The 27,784-nt window shown below is 37.3% G+C and overlaps 1 protein-coding gene across 6 annotated transcripts in view; it reads left to right on the forward strand.

Annotated features, from left to right (window-relative positions):
• PIP5K1B (phosphatidylinositol-4-phosphate 5-kinase type 1 beta) overlaps positions 1–27,784 on the forward strand; it is a 114,282-nt gene that overhangs the window by 84,706 nt on the left and 1,792 nt on the right. For 5 of the 6 annotated variants that reach the window (XM_075078985.1, XM_075078988.1, XM_075078986.1 and 2 more), the window contains 6 exons: positions 1,095–1,178; positions 1,279–1,327; positions 1,886–1,970; positions 7,594–7,749; positions 8,497–8,641; positions 21,004–21,121. In XM_075078985.1, coding sequence (XP_074935086.1) covers positions 1,095–1,178; positions 1,279–1,327; positions 1,886–1,970; positions 7,594–7,749; positions 8,497–8,641; positions 21,004–21,121 — 637 coding nt within the window. The remainder of the gene's footprint in view (positions 1–1,094; positions 1,179–1,278; positions 1,328–1,885; positions 1,971–7,593; positions 7,750–8,496; positions 8,642–21,003; positions 21,122–27,784) is intronic. The other variant, XM_075078987.1, reaches the window with a different exon arrangement.

Genomic DNA, 27,784 nt, shown 5'->3' on the forward strand with positions numbered 1-27,784 from the left:
GGCTCCCACATCATTTAACATTTCTGAATGTCTGACCAGTTAATTAAGCTAGAGTTTACGGTAGTGGGTTTTTAAAGTAATTTAGACATGTTCTTACATGGTTTGCTTTGCACACAGAATAATAAAAAACCTGCCCTTCCTGTGTGCCCCCCCACCCCCCCATCCCCTCACCCCCCAAAAAAAAAAATTGAGGAAATGGTAGCCCTGTTTTGTCAGGAGAAGGACTACTGTGCTTTAGTGGCTGAATGTGGAATTGTGGAATATACTCTCAGCTATGTCTTTGGGTAGTTGTTTCAGGTGCATTATCACTTGTTTCTCAAGCTGTTAAGAAAGATTTGGTGGTATTGCATGTGTTGCATTGTCAGTCTCGTTTTCTTCTGGTTTTCTGCTGGGTCCATCAATGTCAACAGAAGCTGACAAACTGAAAATTGGATTTCAGTTGTTGGTTCTGAAAAAAAATGCACCTTTTTTTCTAGGTGGTGGAGTAGGAAGAGGGGGTCTTAGGATGAGCACCTTGTTCTTTAAGATCATAAGCTGCTTAAATTCTCCAAAGCAAGTGGAAATCCAGGCAGTCAAGCTTCTCAGCTTGACACTGTTACTTTTTCTGTCACTAATCTGTCTGAAGAAATTTTGGAAAAGCACATACTTATTTTTTAGTGAAAAATATACCAGACTTCTTCATACTCTGAGTAATGAGCAGTCTCTCTACAGTTTAGTTACATGTGATCAATAAAGTGAGAAAATTCTCCTTTAGCTAGGCAAAATTAGTTACTGCCCTAGTAATAAACTGATGTCTGCTTTTTCCAATTTTAAGATCAGCTAAATATTTCCAATTCTATCTAAAATACTCTTTGTTCAGATGGATATTTACCAGTGGATCCCAGATACTTCAGGTTTGCTATTTAAAATCAGTTGCATGCTAGGTGACTCACATTTGACTGACTTTGCACTGTGGTATCTAACTTTAACGGTGTGCCTCTTTCACTGGGTTTACAAGTGGGTACAGTTCCCCTGCTAACTGATGATCAGAGATGTCTAACTGATGATCAGAGATGTCTTAAAATATTCTAATTACATTTTTTTGTTTCTCTCAGAATGGGAGGTATTCCAGCTAAAAGCCATAAAGGAGAAAAGCTGCTTCTATTTATGGGTATTATTGATATTCTCCAGTCTTATAGGTAAGAAGAATGTGAAGTTTTTGCTGAGTAAGACATTCTGACATTGCTTACAAACGTGGAAGTTTTATAAAGCAGTTCTGATTTTGTTTTATATGCTTAGGTTAATGAAGAAGCTGGAACATTCTTGGAAAGCTCTTGTTTATGATGGGGTAAGAATTTTTCTTTTAATATTAAAGTTCTGATATTTTAGCTAATGGAACTTTGACTTAAGTTTGACTTACAACCAGGGAAGAGCTAGCTCCTGTATATTTGTTGTCTACCATCGCCACGTGGTTGGGACTGTTGCTGAAATCTTTTAGGTCCATTTCCCAATACATGCTCTGATTTTATTTGTTGATTTTTCAAAAAGCAACTAAAATGATCAGCTTGTCCTTAAGACTTACACAAGACAATGGCCCCTTAGCAGGACATTGATGAATCTGTAACTGAAAAATGTACATAATATGAAAAAAAAAATTCAAATACTAAGCAGATTTTGCAGAATATGGCTGTGTAATTCATAACTCATAATTTCATAAATACTTAAAGAAAAGTCCTTGAAGAATTAACCTTTAAAAAGGAAAAATTTGTTAGGATTCACTTGTTTTGATTATGGCTGAAATGTATGATATGCCTGAAATGTATGATACAGCTGACCTGAGGTGTCTAGCTTCTTTCTTGTGATTTACTTATGGAAAATATGACTGAGAGCTTTTTCAATCTTGCAGGATGCTGTTTCAGTTCACCGACCAAGTTTTTATGCAGACAGATTTTTAAAGTTTATGAGTACAAAAGTTTTCAAGAAAGTACAAGGTAATAAAGTTATGACTTCTACTCTTTTAGATAATCCTATAATCATTAATTTATAATGGTCCTGTCTCTTGGCTATAGAAGAATTCATTCTTCAACATCATGTAGCACTTACATTGCTGGAAGTTGAGTTTCTTCACTGGTACAAATGGGATTGTACTCTAATAGTAGAACTACAGAGAATTATTTGGTATGTATTTTTTGTCACATCAGGGACATCTGAAGGTAAAACAGGTTCCCTTATACTAGCATTGATATGAAGGTGAATTTTATGCTCTAATGATGTGTCCAGTCCTACATCTGTTACTCATAGAAATACCCCCTTTGATACTAATTTCTTTAATTTGCAGAAGTGAAGATTGATTACACACCACCTCCAGCATGTTTGAAAAGATAGGCATTCTTCCCTTTGATATGGATTTCTTCTGTGGTTTATCAAGGAAAAAAATCAGAAGTTGGATATTAATGAAGTGTTTTGTCTTTGTCACTATAATGTGTTTCTAGTTGTCCCCTCCATTTCTGCTTCCTTAATCTTTTAATTAATTTGCAAGGGTAAGATACATGTTACTATTAGCTACTTACAGGCTGTGGTGGGTTGATGCCCACAAAGCCGCTCTATCACTCCCATCCTCAGCTGGACAGAGGGAGAAAAAAAATCATTAAACACTCGTGGCTTGAGAGGAGGACAGGGAGATCACTCTGCAATTACCAATCATGGACAAAACAGACTCATCTTGGGGAAAATTAATTTATTACCAATCAAGTCAGAGTAGGATAATGGGAAATAAAACCAAATCTTAAACCATCTTCCCTCAATCCCTCCCTTCTTCCTGGGCTTAACTTCACTCCCAATTTTGTCTGCTTCCTCCCCCGAGTGGCACAAGGGGATGGAGAGTGGGGGCTGTGGTCAGTTCGTCACACGTTGTCTCTGCTGCTGCTTCCTCTTCACTCTCTTACCCTGCTCCAGTGTGGGGTCTCTCCCACAGGCTACAGTTCTTCATGAACGGCTCCAGTGTGGATCCCTCCCAAGGGGTGCAGTCCTTCAGGAACCAGCTGCTCCAACATGGGTCCCCCACAGGGTCACAAGTCCTGCTAACAAACCTGCTCCAGCATGGGCTCCTTCTCCATGGGGCGACAGGTCCTGCCAGGAGCTTGCTCCAGCATGGGCTTTCCATGGGGTCACAGCTTCCTTCAGGGCACATCCAAGTGCTCTGGCGTGGGGTCCTCCATGGGCTGCAGGTGGATATCTTCTCCACCATGGACCTCCATGGGCTGCAGGAGGACAGCCTGCCTCACCACGATCTTCACCACGGGTTGCAGGGGAATCTCTGCTCTGGTGCCTGGAGCACCTCCTCCCCTCCTTCTTCACTGACCTTGGTGTCTGCAGGGCTGCTTCTCTCACATATTCTCACCCCTCTCTTCCAGCTGCTGTTCTGCAGCAGTTTTTCTCCATTCTTAAATACATTATCCCAGAGGCGCTACCACTGTCACCGGTGGGCTCAGCCTTGGCCAGTGGCAGGTCCATCTTGGAGCCCAATGGCATTGGGTCTATTGGACATGGGGGAAGCTTCTAGCAGCTTCTCACAGAAGCCACCCCTGTAGTCCCCCCACTACCAAAACCTTGCCACACAAGCCCCATACACAGGGGATAGAAAAAAAGCCAAGAGAAACCCACCATCACTGCAGGGGGGCATCACTACCAAGTTATCCAAAGGCTTACGTTTAAGTCCTGAAGCAGTAATTTAACTATTGATTGTCACTTCTCTCAGATAAAATGAACTGATTTCTAGAACTTAAAGTAGACCCTGAAACTATAGATCATCTTAAGGCACTGGGGATGGAGGGTAAATTTGATCCTACGTAGGTGAGTTCTTCCCATATGTTGCGGTTTAACCCTGGTAGGCAGCTAAGCTCCACACAGATGATCACTCACTCACTTCCTGGTGGGAAGAGGAGGGATCAGAAGCTTAAAGGTGAGAAAACTCTGTGGTAGAGATAAAGACAGTTTAATAGGGAAAGCAAAAGTTGCATGTGCAAGCAAAGCAAAGAATTCATCCACTAGCCATCAGCAGGCAGTTGTTTAGCCATTTCTAAGAAAGCAGGGATTCATCATGTGTAGTGGTTACTTGAGAAGACAAATGCAGTAACAGTGAATGTTTCCCTCTTGCTCCTGTTTATCCCATCTTCTGTTGCTCAGCATGACGTTATACAGTCTGGGATATCCCTCTGCTTAGTTGGGGTCAGGTGTTCCAGCTGTGCCCCCTCACATCTTCTTGTGCACCACTAGACTCCTTGCTGGCAGGGCAGTGTGAGGTGGCCTTGATGCTATATAAGCACTGTTCAGCCATAACTAAAACCTTGGTGTGCTATCAACACTGTTTTGGTCACAAATGCAAGACATAGCTCCATAGAACTACTAGGAAGAAAATTAACTCTGTCCTAGCTAAAACCAGTGCACTGTACCTTCCGAAGGCTGCAAACACTGCAGTAATGACCATGTAGGCATACAAAGGTAAATTTCAGCAAAAATATTTGAGAAATAGATATCACATTTTGTTTCTTGATTCCAAAGTGAAAAGAACAAATTAGTGTTGCCTTAGTCCCATAGAGTGAGCAGTATCGATATTTTGTCATAATCTGGGTAAGCTATGAAGCAAAACAACAGAATTTACAACTATTAAGGAACATATTTATTTTCAGACTTGCTGCATTTAGCCTGACTTTGAAAATTAGTGGGAAAATTAGCTATCATTCAAGAATACATATCTTGAGCATAAGTTGATATGTTCATATCTACCTTGAATTATAGTTCCTCCAGGTATAAGTATTTTCTTATTGCAGAATAAAAAAAAAAATCAAAGTTTAGAGACATATCTTCTCACAGGCTTCTTCCATCAAAAGTTCAGATCAGGTTTTCTTTTCACTAAAATTTCTACCACTGGAAGTAAATATTTTTCAGACTGAATGGGCCTTTTTTACTCTTTCTTTTGTCTAAAGATAATGTCACTTTTCTGAAGACTAGTGTCCAGCTGTTTTTGCAAAGAATTGTGTTACTTGGAGTGAGCTTGTGAAACTCTGACCAAGTCCGTGAAAACATGGCAGATATTAGAGACATGGCAGATTAGAACAACGTACGTGATTAGGTCTAAAAGAACAAGAAAGAAGAGGGAAAAGTGATAGCTAAGAGCACAAGAAATCAAAAATGTAGGTGATAAGTACATTGTGAAATTACTAAATAGGAAGAAAAAGAATAGGGTAGACTGATGAAAGGAGAATGCTGAGAATAGCTGAAATAGAAAAAAAATAAGAAATGAGATAATTTAAGTAGACTGAAGGAGTCTTTAGAAGAAAAATAGAGAATTTGAATTAACCCTAATTTGTGATTCCCTGTATGCATGATACGTTGTGACAGATATTCAGGAAAATAAGTCTTTTGGAGGGTCTTATAAATATTAATGAATTGATGGATAATTCCTCTATGATTTGGTCATGCTACTGAAAGGAAATTCAGTCTGCATCATCACAAGTGCTGAGAAGGATGGTGACAACCACTGAGATGCATTTAGTGTGTGTGCAATGAGGAAGGCTGTAGGGAAGACCTGATAAATATACCACCAAGGCAAAGATGATTGCTTGGGTTTCACGGTGCCCCAGGATGCTCTTTGGGGAAAAGCTGTTCTGGTTATCTGAGCACTGAGGGTTTTTTCCAACAATTATGGAAAGTGATGTAAAACCTAATTATAAGTCATACAGATCAGCTGGTTTAAATAGTATGTATCCATACTAAGTTACTGCTTTACTGCCAAATTATTTTTAAATCTGTGGAGGTGCTGAAATTGCACTTTTTTTTATTTTCAGTAAGAGAAAGGATGTTTCTGCTTAAAGGCTTTTTAGAAAGCAGAGCTTTTGACAGATGAATATAAATTGACTGTCTAAAACTATGTAGTTTATAGAGGATCTTACGCTCTAAAATGGATCCTAGTTTGCAGTTTGATAATCCTATTCATGGAACTGTATTTCATTTGGAGTTGAATGTCAAAATGTGGAATGGACATTTGGCTCAAATACTACAGAAGGAATATGGAGCATATGGCATTTTATCCAACTGATAGTAGGTGTTCTGTAAATACTTTTTTGACCAGTTTTATACCGGTCTTTTAACATTGTCATTGGTTATCTGGAGTGATAAACAAGTGTATGTGGACAGAGGTAGAACAAAATACGAATGAAGGGTAGAACTAAATGACATTTAAGTGAAACAAGAATGACTACAAATACTAGCACAAATTAACAACTTAAGGTGTTAAACATTAAATCCTTCAGAAAAGGATGATTAATATAAAAACGAAATAACCTGATGTAATATGACAAAATATGATGTAATATGAAGCAAAATTCAGCTGAAAGAAGGAAGGAACCTCTTGAGACTCATATGTCTCAAACCCTGGAATAATTTTGCCAGGGAACTGGTGGGAGCTCTGCTTCTGAGACAATACTCAAAGGAACTCCTCTGCACTGATAGAGAGTAAGGAGTAGACAACTTGATACCTCTGTCTTTTGGACAAAACAAATGTCTTATGCAGCCATATATGTTTCCTGAGCTTCTGAGTCTTCAGTTCTTTCTAGTTCTGACTGCTAGATTTAGGTCAGCACAAGACATAACCTGTTCTGTATTTGAAAATTACAATGTACAATTAAGGACATCATACCTAATTTTCTCTCTAATCTTAATCTGTCTGTCTCATTTTTCCAGGCTATTAACCTGTCTTAATATCCTGCTCTTATTGATCCGTTCTGCTTACAAGGCTACTTTTTATATGGATTAATGGTTCAAATGCATTATCATTCTTTCATAAAATAAATAGGGAGTGCTCCTGCCTTCAGGAACAATGTTTCTAAACTTCAAGTTAGACATTTTAGTTTAAACTCTTAAGCCGTGTTCTGAATGTGTGCTTTTTTCCCCCTAGTGCACAGAGCAAGCCTCCATAAATAATGATAAAAACATAAAAAGCAGATTCAGCCTTGGGCACAGGCTAGCTCAGCAGCTAGCTACTATGTTATTTTTTTAACAACATCCTGGAGCTATACATGTCATTCTCTTCTTCAGTCTTTAGCCAAGTGGCTTTGATGCTTTTAATTTGAATTTTGCAGTAGTACACAATATGAACTATTGCAGTGCATCTTAAGTAATGTTGCGGCCAATGCATGGAGGTCAGCAGCTGGTAACTGAAAAACACTACATGAACTGGCTAGCGTCCTTCTGGAGAAGAACTATAACTGGGAGTCAAGTTCAGTAGTAGGTCAGATCCTGATTACATGGGTTGATACTCCATAGGAGATTTGGAACTTAGTGATGTCAAAGTTGCTTAACTGACTTTTTTTTTTTTTTTGTCCAATAAGCAGTAAGAAAACCCAGAAAAAATACAAAAATACCTCACTCATAGATGAAATAATGCCTTTGGCTTTAGTTTTAATATAATATTTGGTAAGTGGTTTTGTATCTGGATGTGTTTGCCTGTATTCAGAACCTCTAGCTTTGTAGATGGCTTGCTTTTCTATATGCTGTTAAAGATGTGCAGGGAAATAAGTGAAATCAATCAACACTTATGTTCATTTGGTAATGCAGCTTTAAAGTGTTCACCTTCAAAGAAACGGTGCAATTCTATCACAGCCCTAAAGGCAGCATCACAAGAAGTAGTGTGTGCAGATAGCCAGGAATGGAGGGATGAAAAGCATGGCATTCTTGCTGAAGGACAAAGCTATGCCAGCCTTGATGAAGAAGGTAATGTCTTTCAAATCAACACCTAAATAATGTTTTTAAAGGAATTTATTATAAGCTTTAGAAGCCCTATAACTACAAAGCTTCCAATCTGGCTGATTTTCCGAAACTTCAGAGACAGATTATTCTCATGGAGAATGTTGCTAGTCATATTTAGCAGAGTGGACCTTCAGGAGCAAGAGGAAGTCAGAATCAAGGTTATAGTAGGATGTTAATCTTTTAGATTGCACGGGATCCTAAAAACGTTTATTCAGCCCAGGTAGTGGTAAGACCAGAGCCAGTGCTATTCTTTTCATGGACTTTTAAACAAACACATCACATAAAATCTTTTGAAGCTCGGTTCATTGTTCCCAGAGTCTTTCTGAAGAGATATAGACTTTGCCTCTTTCAGAGCTCATCTGCAGCCAGGCTCAAAGGAGAATCAGCCACCTAATCCCATCTGGGCTCTGATAGTGAGACCAGTCCCAGAACTTAAAAGAACTCATCAGCTATTCATACCACAGTTTAATGTTTGATCTTGGGGCTGCTTAGTATTCTGCTGAACGCACTGGCTAGCAGCTGAAATTGGCCCTGTAATGCAAGAGTGTGTGTATGGGCGCATGAATATGAAAATCTCATCAATTCAGACATATTAAGAGGCTTCAGGAAGCTGTTGAGAACACTATGTTACTCCATACAGTGGTATAAAGATTCCTGGATTTGACTGGAAATTAAATTTGCCAAAGCTGTTCTTTATTTTTGTGTATACAGTACTAGGTTCACACCACCGGCCGGATCTAGTGCCGAGCACTCAGTCTCTGTTCGAAGCTGCTTCCTTGGCAACCACAATTTCTTCTTCATCCTTGAATGCAGAGGAGCATTATCAATGCGATCAACCTATGCTCTATTCTAGCAGGTAAAGGCTGTATATGTGGTAGAGTACTCCCCACTATTTTGCTAAAAGTCTGACAATGTGTTCAATGGGAGGGAGCTCTGCGAAAGAAAAAGCAGAAAGGGCAAGTGTCTCTGTAGCTCAGTCTTGAGTCTCTCCAGTGAAGAAGGGGAGCTATAAGCCCATAGGATTTGTATGTACTTGTTTGTTGTTGTATGTATTATCATGCAATAGAAAGCATAAACACAGCAAAAATGTTATACTATCCTTTGAATTTTTTGTCATGCTCCAAAACTAAACTGGACTAAAACATGCTCCAAAAGTAAACTTGCTTAGGCCTTAGTCTGTACCATAAACCACGTTAAGTTAAGATCAGGGTAGGAAATACTTGTTGTATCTTGGCTGTAGCCTAAAAAAGCTGCAGAAAACTGATGTACTGGGAAAAGTGACCTACTTTCAAGTTGATCTTTATTCTGAATGTATAGTGCTGAATGGTCTGCTTTAAATTCTTTTGAATGAACATTTTCTGAAGTTAATTTCTATGAAACTTCACCCATGGGTGTGATTAAAGCGTGTCTAATTTTAACCCAGGAAGGATGAAAAGAGGTAAGTCTCAAGGAGAGTCATGCAGATACTTGAGAGCTAGCTTGAATGTGATTTGAGTTGTGTTTGAATGTACTTTAGCCACGACTGTCCGATACCATGCTTATGCCACTAAATCTTGCTGGGAGATGGTGTGTACTCTAATCTTGCACAGCTGAAGTGTGCTGTGTTGTGTCATCTTCCATGTTCATGGAACTCTTTGCCATGGGTTGTACTGCAGAATAGCCATTTCTTTATCTGTTCTTGTCAAGAAGGGTAACTGCTGTGAACTCACGTATCTTGAATTTTGTTTGGAATTATTTGGAATCCTGGACTACACGGTGTCTGTATAGATTTGGTAAGTTTACTCATGTGTCAAGATGTACTTCATTACTTTAAACTGCATGTTGTCCAAAAAGATCAAGTTATTTAAAAGTAATCTTGAGGCAGTAGGATTTTGCCTCCTATTAAATTTTGACCAACTGCATTTTCATATGAAGTAAAATGACTTACAGAGTTACTTGACCAAAGTGATATTTGCAGCTTCCATTTTCATTAAGTTGAAGTAAATCTCACTTATGTGGCATCTTCCATAGGTCTGATGTTTTGCTATAAAAATTTCGAATGAGCCATTTTTGGGGTGTAACAAAGATGAAGTTTTAATTACAGAACCATCACAAGTTGTTCCAAAAATGCATCTGCACAAGCTCTAGGAAATAAAATTACTAACGAATACACATTAGTAGAAATAGAGCTCCTTCAATTCTACTTCTGTCATTCTTGTCCAGTTTCAAAGTTAGCGGTAGGATTTCAATATTCCATGATCTTCTACCAATCTTTAGCTCTGCTAGAAATAAGGTTATAGAGTACTGGGTTTTTCTTAATTTGCTTTAAGCATCAAGTAAAACTACAGAACTACTTTGTATTATCAACAGTTAACAAAGGAGAACTGCAGAGTTGTATGGATGAAGAGTTCAGATTTACTGAAGATAAAACATTGCAAATACTCTTTACTCTCCATAAATTAATTGTAGGGAAAAGCTATGAGTAAGACCATGATATTTACCTGTAAAGATATTCCAGAATAATTCTAAAATAAATAAGGTTTTTGGCAGATCTACACTGCGATGGTGTGTTTAGACTTGTTTACTCTCCAGCTGTGATTCAGTCAATTAAATAACCTAAAATGTAGTACATGTTGTCAGTTACACGATTACACTGCACATACTTACTAAATCAGGTTGGAACTGTAGTGTCTGCCATCCAGGTTTGCATACTTTTAATTCATCAGTACAACAGGACACGTTCTCTAACACAGCAGACCTTGCACCAGCATTCATAGATGTGTGGTGCTCTCCATGCCTGTGTCAAAACAGAAGACCATGCCCCGTAGCTAGGAGGTCTGCCACAGGGCATGACCAGCTAACATCCATGCTGGTCTAGGTGTATTCTCTTTGGCAAGGGCTTGGTGGCAATTTTTAATCCTGATCAATTACTAGTTCATATCACAATCTCATATGTACGATTCATGATGATTAGCTTCCATGTCATAGCTAGCAGCTTTCTTTTAGGATCTAAGTAAGTTGCTAAGCATGCTCAGTATTAAACTAATTTCCCCAAGATAGTTCTGGGCACTTGCAGTTTTGTACTCACCTCTGCTCTCTCCGTCAGCGCAGGGAGGTCCTTCCTTCTTCACTGCACTAAATAATATATCTAGCTGAAGTTTTATTTTAGTTTTTATGGTACATTGGAGGAACTTCATTGGAGTCCTCCCATGAGAAAAGCTGGCAGAGAAATAAAACCATCAAAACCCCCATGCTACAATGATGTGCTGAGTTGTAGGTGTCTTAGATTTTTCTTGCTGTAGTTCTGTTTTTGAGTATTACAAAATGTTGTGATGCAGGACTCCTCACTTTGCCATTTGTCTCTGATAAATAGAAAGCCTGGAGCAGTCTGAAAAAAAAGCCTGAATGAATGATTTGTTTACAAATGTGCGCCCGCTTTCAGTCTTTAAATACGTAATTGCTTATGACATTCTGCTTCAAGTTATTTAATAGAATTACAGTTCGACATATTCATCAGGCTTTTTCCTCCTACTTCTAAGGGTCCTGGCAAAAAGTAGAGAGTACACAAATTTCCTTGTAACCAGTCAGAAATCTCTGGTTTAGGGTAATAAAGGGAGATAATCCTGTGGGCATAGTAATAATACAGCATCTGTACAGCTCCTTGACTCCTATTAACACTAACGAGCAGTAAGTGCCCATACCAGCGAGAAGACAGATGCCATTATTTGCCTCATTAAGAAGACCAGTAATACTTTTGGATACCTTGAAGCGTACACTGTATTTTTGTTTGTTTTTTTTTCAGAATTACTCTCTGTTTCTATCAACCATGAATGTAATTGTCTCCAAGGAGAGGGGCATGGCATTTTACAAGAGAAAGGAGCTCAGCACTTGTGGTAGGAAGTGAGGAACTGCTGCCAATGTGGATAAGCAGATAGAGGTGACTTGCTGAGCCGGAGCCAGCTCCTAAGCCTATATCATGTGAGGAGGGTTTATGGAGACCTGGCTTGGTACAGGTTAGAACTAGCATTTACTAATTGGTAGATAATGCAGAGCAGCATTTAGGGACTTGTGATCAAAGCCAAAAAGAGAAACTGAGCAGCGGTCATAAACATAGAGCTGTTTTCCCAGACTGCTAGCTGATAACTTTTTCAGCAAGTTTTCCTTAGTCCTTGAAGAGTTAGAGGAAACTCGAGGTGTTACCCAGGCAGTGTGAAGAGGAACTGGTAAAAACAGTGAATGAAGGAGTAGTGGGGAGGGTGAAATGGCTGTATTTTTCAGCACAAAAGGAACTTTATCTAAAAAAGGGAAGTAAAAATGTAAAAATGGACAAACATGACATGTTATTCAGCAAATGTAGGCTTTCTTGTTTTGTCAGAAAACAGCTAGTTTCTGTTCTATGAAGCTGTTTCTCAGTCAAGTGGTTCTGGCATAAGCAACATCAAGTATTCATTTAGTAAGAGAACAGAATTGACAATTTATTGCTTCTATTAAATTTTTCAAAGATTTTCCATACCTCTTTAAGTATTTGGTTCTATATATAAGTATAAGTGTATATAAGTATACAAATATCCAAATATATACAAATATACAATATACAAATATAAGTATATTTGGTTCTGCAGATTTTTCAGTACCTAAAAGGTCTGTTTTACACTAGAATATATGTTCAGTTTTGAGTCCAAATACACTACTTTGAAAGGGTTTATTTGGTTTGTTTTAGGAAATGTAATACTTAGAGATTATTTTTATAGCAGAAGTAATAATATTTTTTCCCCCTCCAGGTAAAGTTTTCCTAATAAGTACTGATGAATTAAATTAAAGATGACAAATCTGAATGTTCTAAGCAGTATGGCTGATGTCTCAGTTGACATTGCTTTTGCAATTGCAAAGAGCTGAAGGAGGTTAATGCCTTTATAGGTGCTTCTGGAAATGTTTTAAACAGGAGTTTCAAGGTACAACAGAAGGTCTTTTTCCAATGTATCTTTCAGCAGGTCTCATGGCTCCCAGTCACAAACCCAAACAAAATCCCATGACGCATAAAGGGGTACTTCACCTCTCTGTAGACTGATGCCAAGATACGGTGGCTTATATAAGGAGAATTGCTGAATTCTTCTGATATGTTTGAGCTTAGGAAAATAATCTAGCTGAAATCTAATTGTTTTTTCTATGTGTTCTGTACCTCCTTTCTGCAAGATGCGTGTGTAGTATGGATTTCTGCCTTCTCTTTCCTCTTCTGCTTTTCTGTGTGTTTTTTAGTTGTTTGCTGGTCTTAGCTTTACATTGCTGTTTTTTGGTGCAGACCACTTGAAATTTTGGAAGGCTTTGAGGGATTATGGGTTTTTTCCTCTTACACAGTCAAAACTCCCTGAGACATCCAAACTTTGTACTGAAATGTTCCATGACTTGACATTCTATCACACAACCTTTTCACATACAACTTAGAAAATAACAGTAAAATCTTCTGCTGTTTGTTTGTGGAAGGGATTTATAGGTATTAGGTTTCCTTTTGTAAGGAATACTTAATCACACCTTTTGCCAGTCTGGTTTTCTATGTAAAAAAAACTTTGGTAAGTTTAAATGTTCTGTCCGTCCACCCACCACCCTTAGCTTCTGAAGCTTAGACAAATTTGTCTGAATCTGATTCAAAGAGGATTAAATTAATGCAAATTTCATTAAAATAAGCAGCTAGGTGGAAGAAGACTTGAATGCTCTTGTGCTGGAACAGATGCCCAGAGACACTGGGTGAATCCCCACGGGAAAGGAAGAAAATTTGACTATGATTGAAGTGACATGTAATTGTGGCTTAAAGAAAAACAAGGCTTTCCCAGTCTTTTGATTCTTTTTTCTCTTTTAGTTAAGAACTGAGATGAAATAGACTGCTTTAGCAATAGCAGGCCAACAGCACATTTGAGCGTACTCATTGGGGCTGAGCATTACTGAATGGGAGAGAGTAATGGAAGATTTATCATAGGAGAATCTAAAAATGGGAGATTTTTACAGTTAAAAATGGTTTGGGTTTTTTTTTGCTTGGCTTTTCTTTCTTTCCTCAATCTAAAAATTAAGGATGAGAACTCAATGCACTGTTGAAATTGTACAAAACCTCTGTTCCACTGAAGTGTTCTTTCTCATATGCCCTTTATATAGGGATTTCTCTTGTTCTGTCATGTGCCCCCGCCCCTCAATTTGTCTTTGACCTACCAGGGAGTCTGCATTAAAACTGGTGATCAATGCAGTTATGATGCCGTTGCAGAAATTTGAACTTTCAGTTACCAACTGCCGATAGCATGTGTGTTGCTGTGAGAGTAATTATGAGATTTTTTTATTCTTTTATGCAGAAGTTCCATGTACATGACAGTTTCAGCTCAGTTATTTGATTTGAAAAAGGCTATCATTTGACAATTTCATTAATGTGCTGATAGAAGCTATATTTTGTTGTACCTGAAAAGCTTTGTATGCTTCAAGGTGTACTGTCATTCTTTTTGTTTCTTCCTATTATAGGGATTACAGCTGTAGTAGTTAATAACTTCCAAATACTAACACAGAGTGCCTAAAAGTGTTCAGGCATACTTAATCAAATAAACAATTTGTGTCTGTTTGCTTATCCATTATGTTCTGTTGGAACAATAACACTGTGATAAGGTTAATAGAGTAAAAAACTTAGCAGAAAGCAGATTGAAGAATGTGGGTTTAAAGAGCGTAACACTGCTACCTGCAGTCTTGAAGAAGCATCAAAAAAAGCATTGTTGAACAAAAGACTTACATTTCATTTAATATTACAGTTTGATATTTTCTTAATGATATGTGCTTGCATTGGAAGAAAACAATACCATCTAAGTGAACAGATTTCCTCCCTCTCCGGTGGTGCTGGAAGTTAATGTTTGGGTTTATTGTAGTTGATTTATTAAGTGTTTGTGGAAATAGAAGATAGAATCTTTCTTAGCATGTAAATGCTTGTCCTGGACACACAAAAATACAAAATTTCCATCTCTGCTTCAAATGTGTAAAGCAAATCTGGATGATGGATCATTTTCATTAATTTACTAAGACATGTCTAAAAGTCAATGGTTTAAGCCTCATACATATACCTGATATGATGATCTCTTATCTTGTGAAGTTCATAGTCTTAAGAAAGATTAATGTGAAATTTGCTTTTCCTACTATCTTTTCACTGAAGTCTAGGTTATAATATGAGTTATTTTCTTAGCCAGAATAATACTGATTAATCCTGGAATTCAGTGTTAAGGATTATCAGTCCTTGGTATCAAGTACCGAGTGGTTAGTACCAGTATCAAGGGATCAGTGAGGCATCCAGATTTCCTGAAAAAAAAATACAATTCTTTCTCGATTTAAGTTTTTGAGCCATTTACACTTAATCTTTTAGTCATTGAGGTATTAGAGAATGCTTAATAATGTGAGAGTCTGGAAAAAATTATTGTTGCTTTCTTACAGATCTTATTTAAAGAAGTCTGTGTGGTTATAATGCTGCTCTACTGATGTGTTATTTAAACATGTGAAACTACTCTTAATATAAATATATTAAGTATTTTCTTCATGGAGGTACTTAGATTCAATATTAAATACCACATAGCAAATAAGAATTCAGAACAAACGTTAACTCCAGCAAAGCAAGGAGAGCTGACTGATTCTCATATGTAAACTTTGCCCACTGATATGCTGAGGCATGTGTATAAAATAAAGGCTAGAAACTCTAAGTAGAAATTAGTAGTAACTGTGACAAACCTAGAGACTTCATATTCTGTCACAGTATATTTGCCCTTATTGGAGATTCTGAATAATTTTCAATAATTTAGCTGTGAAGGGTGGCAAGAAAGCAGTAATGCAGCTGATTTTTTTCAAAGACCTAGCAGGAGTATTTCCCTAATGAAAGTTTGTAAGATAGGGAAGTATTTTGCAAAGCAGAGGTTCTGCACCTGGGGTGGATCAGTGCTGTCCCAAAAGGCAAAGGTCAGGGTACCTAACAATGGAAGAAGGACCTAAGACTAGAGGACTAGTCCTGTGAACAGAAGTTCCTCAGTCTGCTTTGAGCAAGTTATCCAGTGTGGTGTTTTGTAATTATCCTTGAGTGACCCTTTAATTTCACAGGTTCTTTCTCTAAGTCTGTAGATGTATATTAATATGTAACAGATTCATAATTTTTTCAGATAAGTAGCCTGTGTGATTTGATAGATGACTGTATTTCCAGTTACGAAAGTTGATCCTCTCACATCTCTAGAAAGAGTACCACTGCAATGTAACTCAACAGGATATTAAGCAAACAGAGTAATTATTAGAACATAGAGCAGTAAATAAATACATCTAAAGTAAATATACCCTGTTTATATCTTACCTGTTTAACTTGGTTTTTTGCTCAGAGGTACTGTCTAGAAGTTTCTGATAAAAGTTCTGGTGAATAACAAGAGATATCACCCTTGCTTTTGAGTCTTTCCTCAGTTCTTGTGCTGTATAGGTAGGCAGCCTCAAGGCAGAGTGAGAAGACTGCTCTGTTTGAAGGTTTATTTTGCTTTCATGACTGAGGGACCCGTGTTTTCTAAAATGTTCACAAGGTGGCTCCACCCATTCAGAAAAATAAAAACCTCCTGAAAAATGTATGTTCTGTTTGCAGCAGGCTACTGCAGATCTGAGGTTCTGCTGGTACTTGTGACATTACCTGACTGTACCAACAGGTAATTGGAATTAGCAATTGTTAGGGAACAGACATCAGTAGCCTTCTGGAAGGAATATTAGCTTAATGTGTCTTTCACCAGCAAATACATATATGGCTTTTTTATGGATTTCTTTTTAATATCACTGCTGTAAGTGTCAAAACAGCACTATAAATCTGAAAGCAGTGAGCCTTCCCACAATTTGCATCGAATTGCAGTATCATCAAATACACAATGTTGATTCATACTTTGGTTCTCTGTACTGTCTCCCCTTGAGAAATACTGCCATATCATAAACCAGTCTGCAGAAAATAAAATTCATCAACATCACTTTAAAAGGGTCAGTTACCATTTTCATGTTTCGTAATTTGATGGGATCCTTTGCCTCCTTATGGTGGATGAACAGATTGACATAATTTGACATTGCATTCTGAACAGTGTGTTGGGGCTTTTGTTTTTTTTTTTCTTTTTGGTACATTTTAAAAGCAGCCCCTTATGTTGCTGTGAACTTTCTTGTGAAGATTGCTGCTTATTACTGAAGTTTCAAACACATTGGATGTTGCAAATGCACTGCTATTTAGGGGATAAATATTCTGTGGGATATGCTACTGGAAAGCATATTTGCAATCCAAAGATAGACATCAAAGCCTATTTTTATTACAACTTTTCACAATGGGGGAGACACAGTGGCTCATTCTAATTTATGGCTGTTGCATTTTGGCACTATGTGAAAGAAGCTGGTAATTATATTCCTGCAAGAGCTGTTCTTCACACTGCAGGTGGACCAAAAGAAAGAAAATTAAAAAAAAAGAGGGAAAAAAAAAGTAACAACAACCAACCAAACCCAAAACATCAAAATCCAACCCCAAAACAAAAAAGACCCAACAAACCAAAATTTGGTCGGTGCTTCAGTCAGTTGTCACTACCTGGCACTGTTTCTACCATTCTTCAAAGGCTATACAATGGCTTGGAAAGGAGACTGAGGAGTTCCACCTGTCCTGCAGGCCTACTTGCAAGTAGACACATTATACGAGGCGTATTTGTTTTTCCATGAAGAAAACAGAAGTCTTTTATTTCTAAAACTGTCACTTCAGTTTAGTATACAGAGAATATGAAGGACAGAAATAGTAATTAACATTTGGGAAGGTTTGAAGGATACCAGTCTTTTGAATTAGTAGTAGTAGTAGTAGTAGTATTGATATTTTTTTTAATTATTATTTTATATAATCCTGCCTGGTTATGCTAGTTCCTTGACAAAGTGACATTTTTTTCCTTTATTCCTTAGAAACTTAATAGGATCTTACATATATCATCCTTAGATTAAAATGGATAGAAGTCACACTGTTCTACAAATCTGCAGAAAATTAGTCTAATTTAATTGTTCCTACTGAAAATCTTGTGCCCAACACCCCATTTTTCATATTTGCAACTAGCAATCCCTAACTTTAACTATTTGAGCTAATTTGAGTGAGGATTTTCTTTGCATCTCACATCCAAGAGAGCATTTTAGAAGCATTTTGGAAAATGAAGCTTTTATTTTATTTTCTACTCAAGAGGAAAAGAACTTGAGCCTGTTTTTTTATTAAATGCATTGAAGTGTGCTGATTTAGAAATATGCCTTTTCTCCTCACTTCAGCATAAGGACAAAATATTTAGTGCTTCTTAAAATAGGATCCACATTAACACTAACCTTAAAAAAAAAAAAAAAAAGCTTCTTGCTTTTCCCCCTTCTCATAGGAAAATTGGAAATCTTATTCTTTTACATATTTTCGTGTAGTTCATAGTCAGTTAGTTAGCCAGCTGGGATGCATGTTCTTCCTACTTTCTGCCATGAAAATGATTTCTAACTAAGCAGCTGTAACTAAGAACATATTATTACATTATTACACATAAGCACTATACTGCAGTTGCAGTAGAGTTCATCTCCTGGCAAAAGTGGTTGCTTTCATACTGACAGCAGGGTGGGCTGCAAATTAACATGACAGTGGCTTGGAATTTCCACTTTCTCCTTTATACCTTACAGATTAGCTTCCCAAAGTGGTCAGTTCATGGTCTTTTAAACAGAGAAAAACATCCAGTTATTAAATTTAAGTTATATGAAAGAAAGCTCCATGTTGCAACAGTTTTCCTACACTTCCCCTTCTAATAAACAATTCTTCATGCAGGAGATAAGTCTTCCTTACTTGCAGAGTTTACCTCTAATTTTTCAGTGTGAAAGTCACAGAAGCAAGGAGATTGCTATCTGCAAATAGTTGTTGATCTTTGACTGTAAGAAAAAAGGTGGACTGGAATCTGCGTTGTTTCATTCTCTTCTTTCATGCTTGATTTTTCAAGGGACTTCAGTCACTGTTTGTTTTCTGTTTGTAAGATTATCTTTGTACTTTCTTCTGCCCCTTTTCTCTGTTTTCTTTCTGTATATTAATACATTTATATATTATTTGTATCTATATATTAAATCTCTCTTTTAGGCAGTTCACTGCTAAATAACCAAGTTGTGACGTTTATAGGAGCCGTTGTTAACCATTTTAATTATTAAACTGTTCTTATCTCAAACCACAAGCTTTTTTAACGTACTGTTTTTGTTTCAACCCTCATTTTCTGCCTGACTGTATAGTGTGTTTCTTTAAGAGGTAGGAAAAAAAAAGGCACACTTCAAAGCAAACTAAGAGCAAAAGAAGCGCAGTGCCTTCTAGTGGAAAAGTGGAAAAGAGAGAAAGAAAAGTAAGTGCCACAGTAAGCCAGTGAATTAAACTGGAATAATAGGACTAGGTCTTAGTCTTCTAATACACGAAGGTTATAAAATAAAATGCTACTGGTGTGAACTGCAGAATCCTCACCTCATCTTGAGTAAAGGTTCCAGAGGTTTTCTGGAGGTGAAAGAAGTTAAAAATAACAGCAGTGAAGGTGGCAGTGATGTGGCCTGATTAGTATATGAAAGGAATAACTATTTTAATTTTTTTTGCTTTTAAACCTAACCTGATGCAGGAATGAAAGCCAGGCATACACCACAGCCTGCCCAACTTGCTTTACAGTTAGTAATGCAGAGCACTGTTTTCCAGAAGGAAGGGTTGACCACTGGGTTTGTATACTTTTATAGCAGTAGTAGCTGCTCACTGCACATTCATCTTGTGTCACACGGTTTTCATTTATGGGCCTTTGCACATTGAGGTCTGAACTGTGCAATAGCAGAGATCAAAATTCTGCAAGTAAAAGTGAGTCTTTCCCTTGCCTCCCCATTTGCAAGAGTAGGACCTTAAGTCCAGAGCTTATTTTGTTGGAGATGATATAACATAGTCTAACATCTGGCAAGAGCCCATTTTTTCCCTTCCTGTCTCTCTTCCCACTTCATAAAATGAAGCATTGGCAGAAAACTGATGTGACTGCAATGTTGCTCAACAGAATACAAGTAGTGGGTATGAGAAGAATCCTACTAAGTCAGTGGGAGCTGGGTCACCCTCAGGACAAAAGAAATAGTCTTGCTGTTGAAAAGATGCTTAATATGCCATATATAAAAAAAAAAAGAAAAAAAATTATAATGTGGCAAATGTAATGCTGTGCACTTAATACTAATATGACATGAGGGTGACTGATGATTCATTATTTTGTTGATCATTTGAATTTTTTCCTACTTTGTATGCTAGCTTTGCCCTTTCTGAAATTATGCCCCACCTGAAACACTTAAACTACGAAGTACTGCAAAGGGAAGGGGAAATTAGTCATTCCTGGACTGATGGCTGTAACCATGTTTTTATACCCAGTTATAATGCAGAATAGTTTTTACCCTTGTGTGTAAATAGATAAGAACTTTTAAAATATGTCTCTGCAAAACTGACAGTTGAGTTTTCAAAGCAGCCTGGAGTCTGATTCTGGCAGCTAGTAAGGACAGGTGATAACGGGCACCTAACTCCGTTAGAACACCCTTGAGAGTTTCAGCTTTGTGGTTCAAAGTGTGTTTATAAAACAAAAAAAGATTCCTGTGTAGTTTTACATTCTTTCTGGATAGCAGAGAACAAAAAATCATATCTGTGAATGAAATAATAATGTGCACGTTCTCTGTAAATACTGCTTCCTTGCAGAGCTGTACTAACTACAGTACACTCTTGTTCTTCAACCACTTTCCCTTCTGAACTGTTGTCTGCAAGTGGTCCCATATCGGCATGAAAAAGTCCAATGCTACTGTGTTTAATTACGGAATATTTTTTCCCTATTTTGAATTAAGAAATGCTGCCCAGATTTACACCATGTGTAATGCAGAAGTAACTTCTTTTGAAATTAATGAAATTATCCCACATTTACTGTGGCATAGATTCATTCTTTAAATAAGAATTAGAGTTTAGGAACAGTATTACTTCCTGATAAAATTTTAGTTAATATAAAAATAAAAAATGTGGTTAGTCAAATATAAGCTGCCAATATCTAGCTATTGTCAACACATCTATATTTGTCCATTTACATTCCCTCTTTTCAAGTGTTTGAAGCTTTTACATTTAAAAGAGAAACATGTTTTTTAATCTTCAGATATGACTGAGCTCTTTGTAGTTTGTATTTTTGATTGACTGTAGTCTTTCCTCTGCAGTAAAGGGTTGCCTTCGAGTTCAACATTCACTTTAGAAGACAGTGCCATCTATTTGACTTCAGAACAGAGCACACTGGAAATGGAAAATGATAATGCTTCAGTTTTGGATGTCTACTTAGTAAGTTGTCGAACTGTTTCTGATGGGCTTTTTCCCCTGCAATTCGTTTGAGTCAGGCTCAGTAAGTGACTTAACTTCAAGATCCAGAGGTTCATTGATGAGGTATTTCTTATATGAGACACGTGCTTAAGTACCTTGCCAAAGTAAATCCTTCAAGAATATACATGCCTATTAACTATTGGGTTAATAAGTATGCCAAAATGCCCTTCAGTTTTCTCTCTAAATGGTAGAAGGGGCGTTCCCAATCATTTGTTTTCCATAGAAGGAAAAAGAAAAAAAAAATCTTTCCTCTTCATGTTGAATATTCCACAACATGGAAATTAAATTTTCTGAGAGGAAGGTTCTGTGTTTACATCAGTGATTTTGAAGCTAGTGAAGTAGAGCTCACTATGAAATTTATTAACAGCTCCCCTTTCTGCTCTGAAGGGTTGTCCAGTTGTGGTGGCTAGAATATGATTAAAAATGTATCTTTTCTTTGCTGTTTTTGTTCCTAGTGAGCAGTTTATCTGTCTGCTGAAAGATCAGCTCAAGCCTATATCTTTGGTTGTCTTCATAGGACCTGTGTTAAAAATTCTCTTGGTATCTGCAGCTTACATTCCACAGACGTAAAAGCAGTAGGCACCCAACCACAATTACAACTGAGTGAAGTTTTGTGCATCTGACTCCTTTTAGGCTGTTTTGAAAATATCAGTATAGATATAGGAGGTATGTGAAGCTTGGCTTTTTTCCCCAAAGGTTTGTTTTCTTAAAGCACAAATTAAACAATTCTGATACTATCCTAGTAATATTTTCCCCTTTATTTTCATAAATAAATGTGATTTGTATGGCAAGAATTGTACCAGGGAGGAGGGTCCAAAAAGGAAAGCCTGTTCATTAGATTTCTAACAAATGTTTCACACAGGCATGGCTGTTTTCTTTTTAGATAAAGTTGACTGCATTCTTTATTTTTCTTACCTCTGGAGTTTTCTGATTTTTGTCTTAACAGATCCAGAATATTGTAGAATCATAAAACAATAAATCACTGGAATAATCTCTCCAAGGACATGGTAGAGCTCCTATTGCCAGAGATTTTCGAGATGCGATGGGTCAGGGTGCTAGATAATCTCCTCTAGGCTCCCTTTCTCACAAAAGGTTGGCCTGTTCTGTGGTTCTCTTGGCCCACATAACAGAGAAACTGCTTCTTGTTGATAACTTTTGAATTTGGTTTATAGTATAACCATCTTGTTTATCACTAACACTCCTCAGCACTGTGAAGTGCTTATTTTAGAGTTTGAAGTCTATAGGGTGGATGGTGGAATGCCCTGAAAATCTAGTGACAGGCATAGGTAACACCTTCTGTAAACACCGAGCTTTAGGTATGATGGTGATCTCTTTAGTTAGTTTTCAGCTTGTAAAGCATTCATTACTATTATGTCTGGGAGACTGCAGTAAGTATATGTGTATTCAACTGATCAGTATCAACAGCAGAATAAATATAACTTAACTCTGGATGATGTACAAACACCCAGTGTTTATTTCCGTGACCAAAGGTCATAGGTCTGGTTGGGAAAGTCTGATACTAAATGATCAGTGCTGTGTCATCATTCTGACTCACTGCTGCTGAGGCAGAAGGCAGTTTTATTTTTATAGAATGATTAAAACCAGGCTAGAAGGGAAAGATGCATGTCTCAAGGACACTAGGAACAGGTCAGTCATTTCTAATATATGTCTCAAAAATAAAGCAAATCAATTGGGTTTGCATTACGTGATTTAAATCTCAGTTGGAAAGGTTATAAGATACATTTTGACCTTTTAAAAGCATGAGGAGACAGTGTAGCTTTAAATGGCATTCCCAGATTTTCCCTTAATCCCATAGTTAATAATCCTTGTCTGTTTTTCTACTGCAAGGCAAGATGCTGTAATCTTATCCGCTAGATAGTATAACAAAAAATATCTTACCTTGCTTAATTTCAGTCACTCCGCTACTTGTTTAATGTTTTTGCCTCCTGTTTTGAAAAGTTAAACTTCTTGGACAAATTTTAGTCCTCTAGTAAATTAAGAGCTATGAATTTTTGATTTCATGAATGAAAAAGACGACACTGTAGTAAAATGATATTGTGTTAACTTACTATTAAAAAAACACAGCTTAAAAATGACATTTGGCTGACTAGTCTTCTCTACAGATTCAGATAGTCAGGTAACACGGGGTAGAGGAGACATTCTCGGAAAAAAATTTCCTTTTACAGCTAAGAGCATTGGATTTGGGGTGTTACACTAAGGGAAATCCATGCAGACTCATACTGTGCAGATTATGTCGAAACTGAGGATTTACCCAGTAACAGCAAGAATTTATGTTCTAGGACATGGGTACAGAGAGAGACACCTTGAGTTGCAACTACAGGGCTGGTCTGGGCCCAGAGTTCCTCGGTTCTGAACAAAAACTAGGTTCAGCAAACCAGCATTCTGTGCACCTGCCACTGTAAGCAGCACTGTGAGGAACATCATCAAATCCAAGTTTATTTTAAAATTCCATTGGTTTATTTTCTCTTAAATCTTTAACTTAAGAAATCTAGCTTCTATGAATAAAATATGACTAGCCATGATCTGCACTGAGCAGTAACTATAAGCCAATCCAAATTATTTCCAAATATTCTAGTACCATACAGTGGGAAACAAAACCTTAATATTCTGTTAAAATAATGTTAATTTTTCATTAAAGATTGCAGAAAGATAGAAGCAGATAGATAAAATAGTTGGAAATTTGAAATTATTCTCTGCAGAGAATTAAAAACATTAAAGGGTTCTTGCTTTTATGAATATGTAATACAGCAGTAGATCAGATCAGATACTTGGAAGCAAACAATGCCATCTGAGATAAAAAGGTGTCCTGTACATAAGCCAGTAAGAAAGAAGGTAACACTCATCTATTTAGCACTTTGATATAGAAATCAACAAAACAACAGAGTAAAACAGTGTTTCCTTCTTCCTCTGGAAATAAACTTAGTCTCTTTCTAAAATTCCCCTGAAGCACTATTTATTGGTGTCAGTTCAGGTGCCATCAGCTAATACATAAGCAGAAAAGCATTAAATGTCAGCAAACACTGTTGAATACAAAAGTATACTGTGTTCTGTGGAACTGATTAGTAGGATATTAAACCTAATCCTGCAAAAGTTTCTTAAGAGAGATCAGCAAGTGCAACTGATGCTGAATACCTTAGTCCAGTGCTACTAAGGTCTGGTACCTAAAATGGAGGACCTTAAAAGTTATAATTTCACTTAGAAATTAAGGAATAACTTAAAGTCACCTTGTTCCTTCTGTTCTGCATTGAAGTCCCAAATTCTTTGATTGAGTTTTCTGTCCCTGAATGAGCAAAATGTGAAATTATGAACTACTCCACTGTGTTTTCTCAGCCCACCCCTGAAATGACTTATAAAGGTAGCTGACATCATATTTTGACAAACTTACAGTATCAGTAAAATCAGAGTAGTAATGCTTAAGAATTACTTTAATTGTTTCACTGCAAGTAGGCTTAATTTCCTTTCCTTTACTCTTACAGTGGAAAAAGAACATGCATGTAAATGGCACAGTGACAAACTTTGAAGTTTGCTCTGTTGTGATGCTGTACATCTTAAGTCATCTAGTGGTAAACGTAGGATTTCAATTAAAAAATATATGCCCTGCCTATAGGCTTTCATTAATGAACTATTTTGCTTGAAGAATATATAATGGAAGATTCTTAGGTAGTACAGAAATTGTTACAGGGAAATACAGCGTTGCCTCCTGTTGTTGAAGGAGGGGCTGACAAAATGTGTATGTGATTTAGAAGCCACACTGAAGATACAGTTGCAAGGGATTGATAAGGGCTTCAGTAAAATAAAAGAATGGAATAACTGTAGTGATGAGCAAGCCCAGCATATTTACAGTCGGGTTAGTGTAGCTGAGTTGCATAGATAATATTATTATATTTAGAATTACTTACGTTGTGGTTTGTGTCCAAATGCCAATTTTATTATATGATTTTGAAGTCTTAAAACATTGCTCAAGATTAATTTTGTATTTCAAAGCTGCTGTAGATGCACAGATAAGCAGATATACATGTATTGGTCTATAATGCCTGTTTAGAAACTGTCAAAACTGTCTGCTGTTCTTACTCTTCTGTGTTCTTCCTCTTTTCTCCTGTTCTCACTCCCGTAGTTCTATATTAAAGCCTGTCTCTTTGAGCATTTCCTCGTTCATATTCAAACCCTTCCGATTGCCAGGTTACTGTCTAACTCATCTTTGTGGTTACTTTCTCTTACAAATATTTTCACCCCTTCAGCTATTTCCAGTTTAGCACCCTGAGCGCTCTCTTCTCATATAAACTCTTCTTTGAGAGAAGAAAATTCCCACCTTGCTCTGACTGAATGAAGTATCCTAGTCAGGTACAACTTTGGGTAGGAGATTGTACTTCCACCATAACTACTCAAAGAGGTGTTTGTTTTTCATTCAGAAATAGTTTCTTGATCTTTCATAACATTTTGTTCAATTCTAACCATGTCACGGTTTTCTTCAGGGTGCTGTTGTGGAGTAATAACAAGCACAGCTGAAATTAAAGCAGTTCCCAGCCAGTGTATGTGTTAAAACAAGCTAAGAAGTGTACAGCGTACACAGTCACACTGTGCTGCATACCTCAATTTTTGACATGCTGCTCTTTTTCTGGAGGCATCAGTTTCTCTGCCTCACCGTTTCCTCTGAAGATACTGATGGAGAAACACGGTAGATTAAACATCAATTCTGGGACTATGAGAAGGGAATTCAGGCCTGCTGACTTACAGACATCCTTTCTTTCCGCTGAGAGCAGAATAATCATTAAAACATTACATGCACATACCAGAAAAAAACAAGCACTCTTCTGCAAAGTAGAATCTTGTTTAATTAAGGCTGAGGGGGGCAAACCTTCTTGTTTTATGCAGTGAGGTAACGACTCCTTTCCCATGTTATCTTTGTTAGCCCTGTATCCATCCATGCATGATCCTAAAAAGGAGAGGAAAAAGAAGTTGTATGTCTCATAAAACTGAAACCTGGAGTGAGGTGAAACAACAGCCAAGCACTTGAATGTAGTTTGACAGAGGTGTTCTTGCAGAAGCAACATTATGTAGGAAGCAACATAACAGCAACATTTCAGTGACCTTTGCATGAAAACCACACACAGGAATTATGTGTTGTTTAACTTAAAAAGGTACCATCTCAGATTACAACTAATACATTACCTGAATAAGCCAAGTGCTACAATGCCAGCATGTGTTGTCACTAAATACATGTTCTCATGCCCAGGGCTTTTAATGCGCCGTATGAGGAAATCAATCAGCTCAAAAACAAATCCATGGAAGGAGAACTATAGCACAAAAGTACTCCAATATAAAAATCCTCAAGGAGGCTCAAACATTGTAAATCCATTATACACCCATGTGAGACATCTCAGACAGCGATTATAGGAATGCATCTTATAGTGTCATTTGTTCATTATTTATAATTTCAGACTGTCAGGGTTTTATCTGGGATAGAGTTAATTTTCTTCACTCTAGCTGGCACAGAGCTGTGTTTTGGACTTAGTATGAAATAATGTTGATAACATGCTGATATTTTAGTTGTTGCTAAGTAGTGCTTATACCAGTCAAGGACTTTTCTAGCTTTCCATGCTCTGCCAGGTGCACAAGAAGCCAGGAAGGGAGGGGGCACAGCTAAGAGAGTGGATCCAAACTCCAATTGCAATGGCCAAACTCAGTCTCTATCAGAAAATAATGTTTCTTATATTCACAATCAAAGTAACCCCAAAAGCTGTGCAGTGGTTAGAGAGTTGCTTAGAGGATCATGTCCTGTGCCTTGAAGTAGATGGGAGGTTTTTCCAGAATAATATACACAGAACTGGGCTGTGCTTCACACAAAGATGAACATCTGAAAATCCCACCCCCATAACATGTCATCAGTACCACAAACAGCATTTCTGTACCCAATTAGCAGTTGCTATGAGTTTCTCAGGTCTGTTTTCTCTGACTCTGTTATGCAAATTTTGCTGATTTTTTTTTCCATCGCTGAACCCTCTGAAATGCTTTGGAAGGATCAGAGGAAAGGGAACAAGAATAACCTAGTCATAATTGCACTATGTAATTATTGGAATAGCATAAAGCTAGCATCATCAATACTGCTAGTCTCGTAGAGAGTGAAAAGTAGTGACAAAGCCACAGAGGGTCTGAAGTTGTGTCAAAAATGGACCTGCAGTCATTCAGATCTGAGCTTTCAGCCAGAAACCAATGGTGCTAGTGAAAATTTTGACTAATTTATCTTGGCTACATAAAACATTATTTTGTTTATCAGTACTAGCATTTTTCCACCCTTTTTGCTGAACTGATTCTTAAAAAAAAAATTTTAAATGTTTGTTAGCTTTATGTCATATTCTTTTTAAAGTATCACTTCATTTAATTTTACTCACTTGTCCAACAACTTCACTTTGCATATTAAATTGTTCTGCATCCTATAAGTACATACTACTTTACTGCCTTAGCACATTCAGGTATAATAGGGCCATAGACAGACTTTCATTGCCAGACCACAGCTACCTAGAGAGAGAACAGCCTCTGAGAAATTAGCACTGCGCTCACTAGCATCTGTGATTATGAGCTCCCTAACACTGCTGCACAATACAG

The sequence above is a fragment of the Phalacrocorax aristotelis genome, chromosome Z (assembly GCF_949628215.1).
Source record: "Phalacrocorax aristotelis chromosome Z, bGulAri2.1, whole genome shotgun sequence".
Lineage (NCBI taxonomy): Eukaryota > Metazoa > Chordata > Aves > Suliformes > Phalacrocoracidae > Phalacrocorax > Phalacrocorax aristotelis.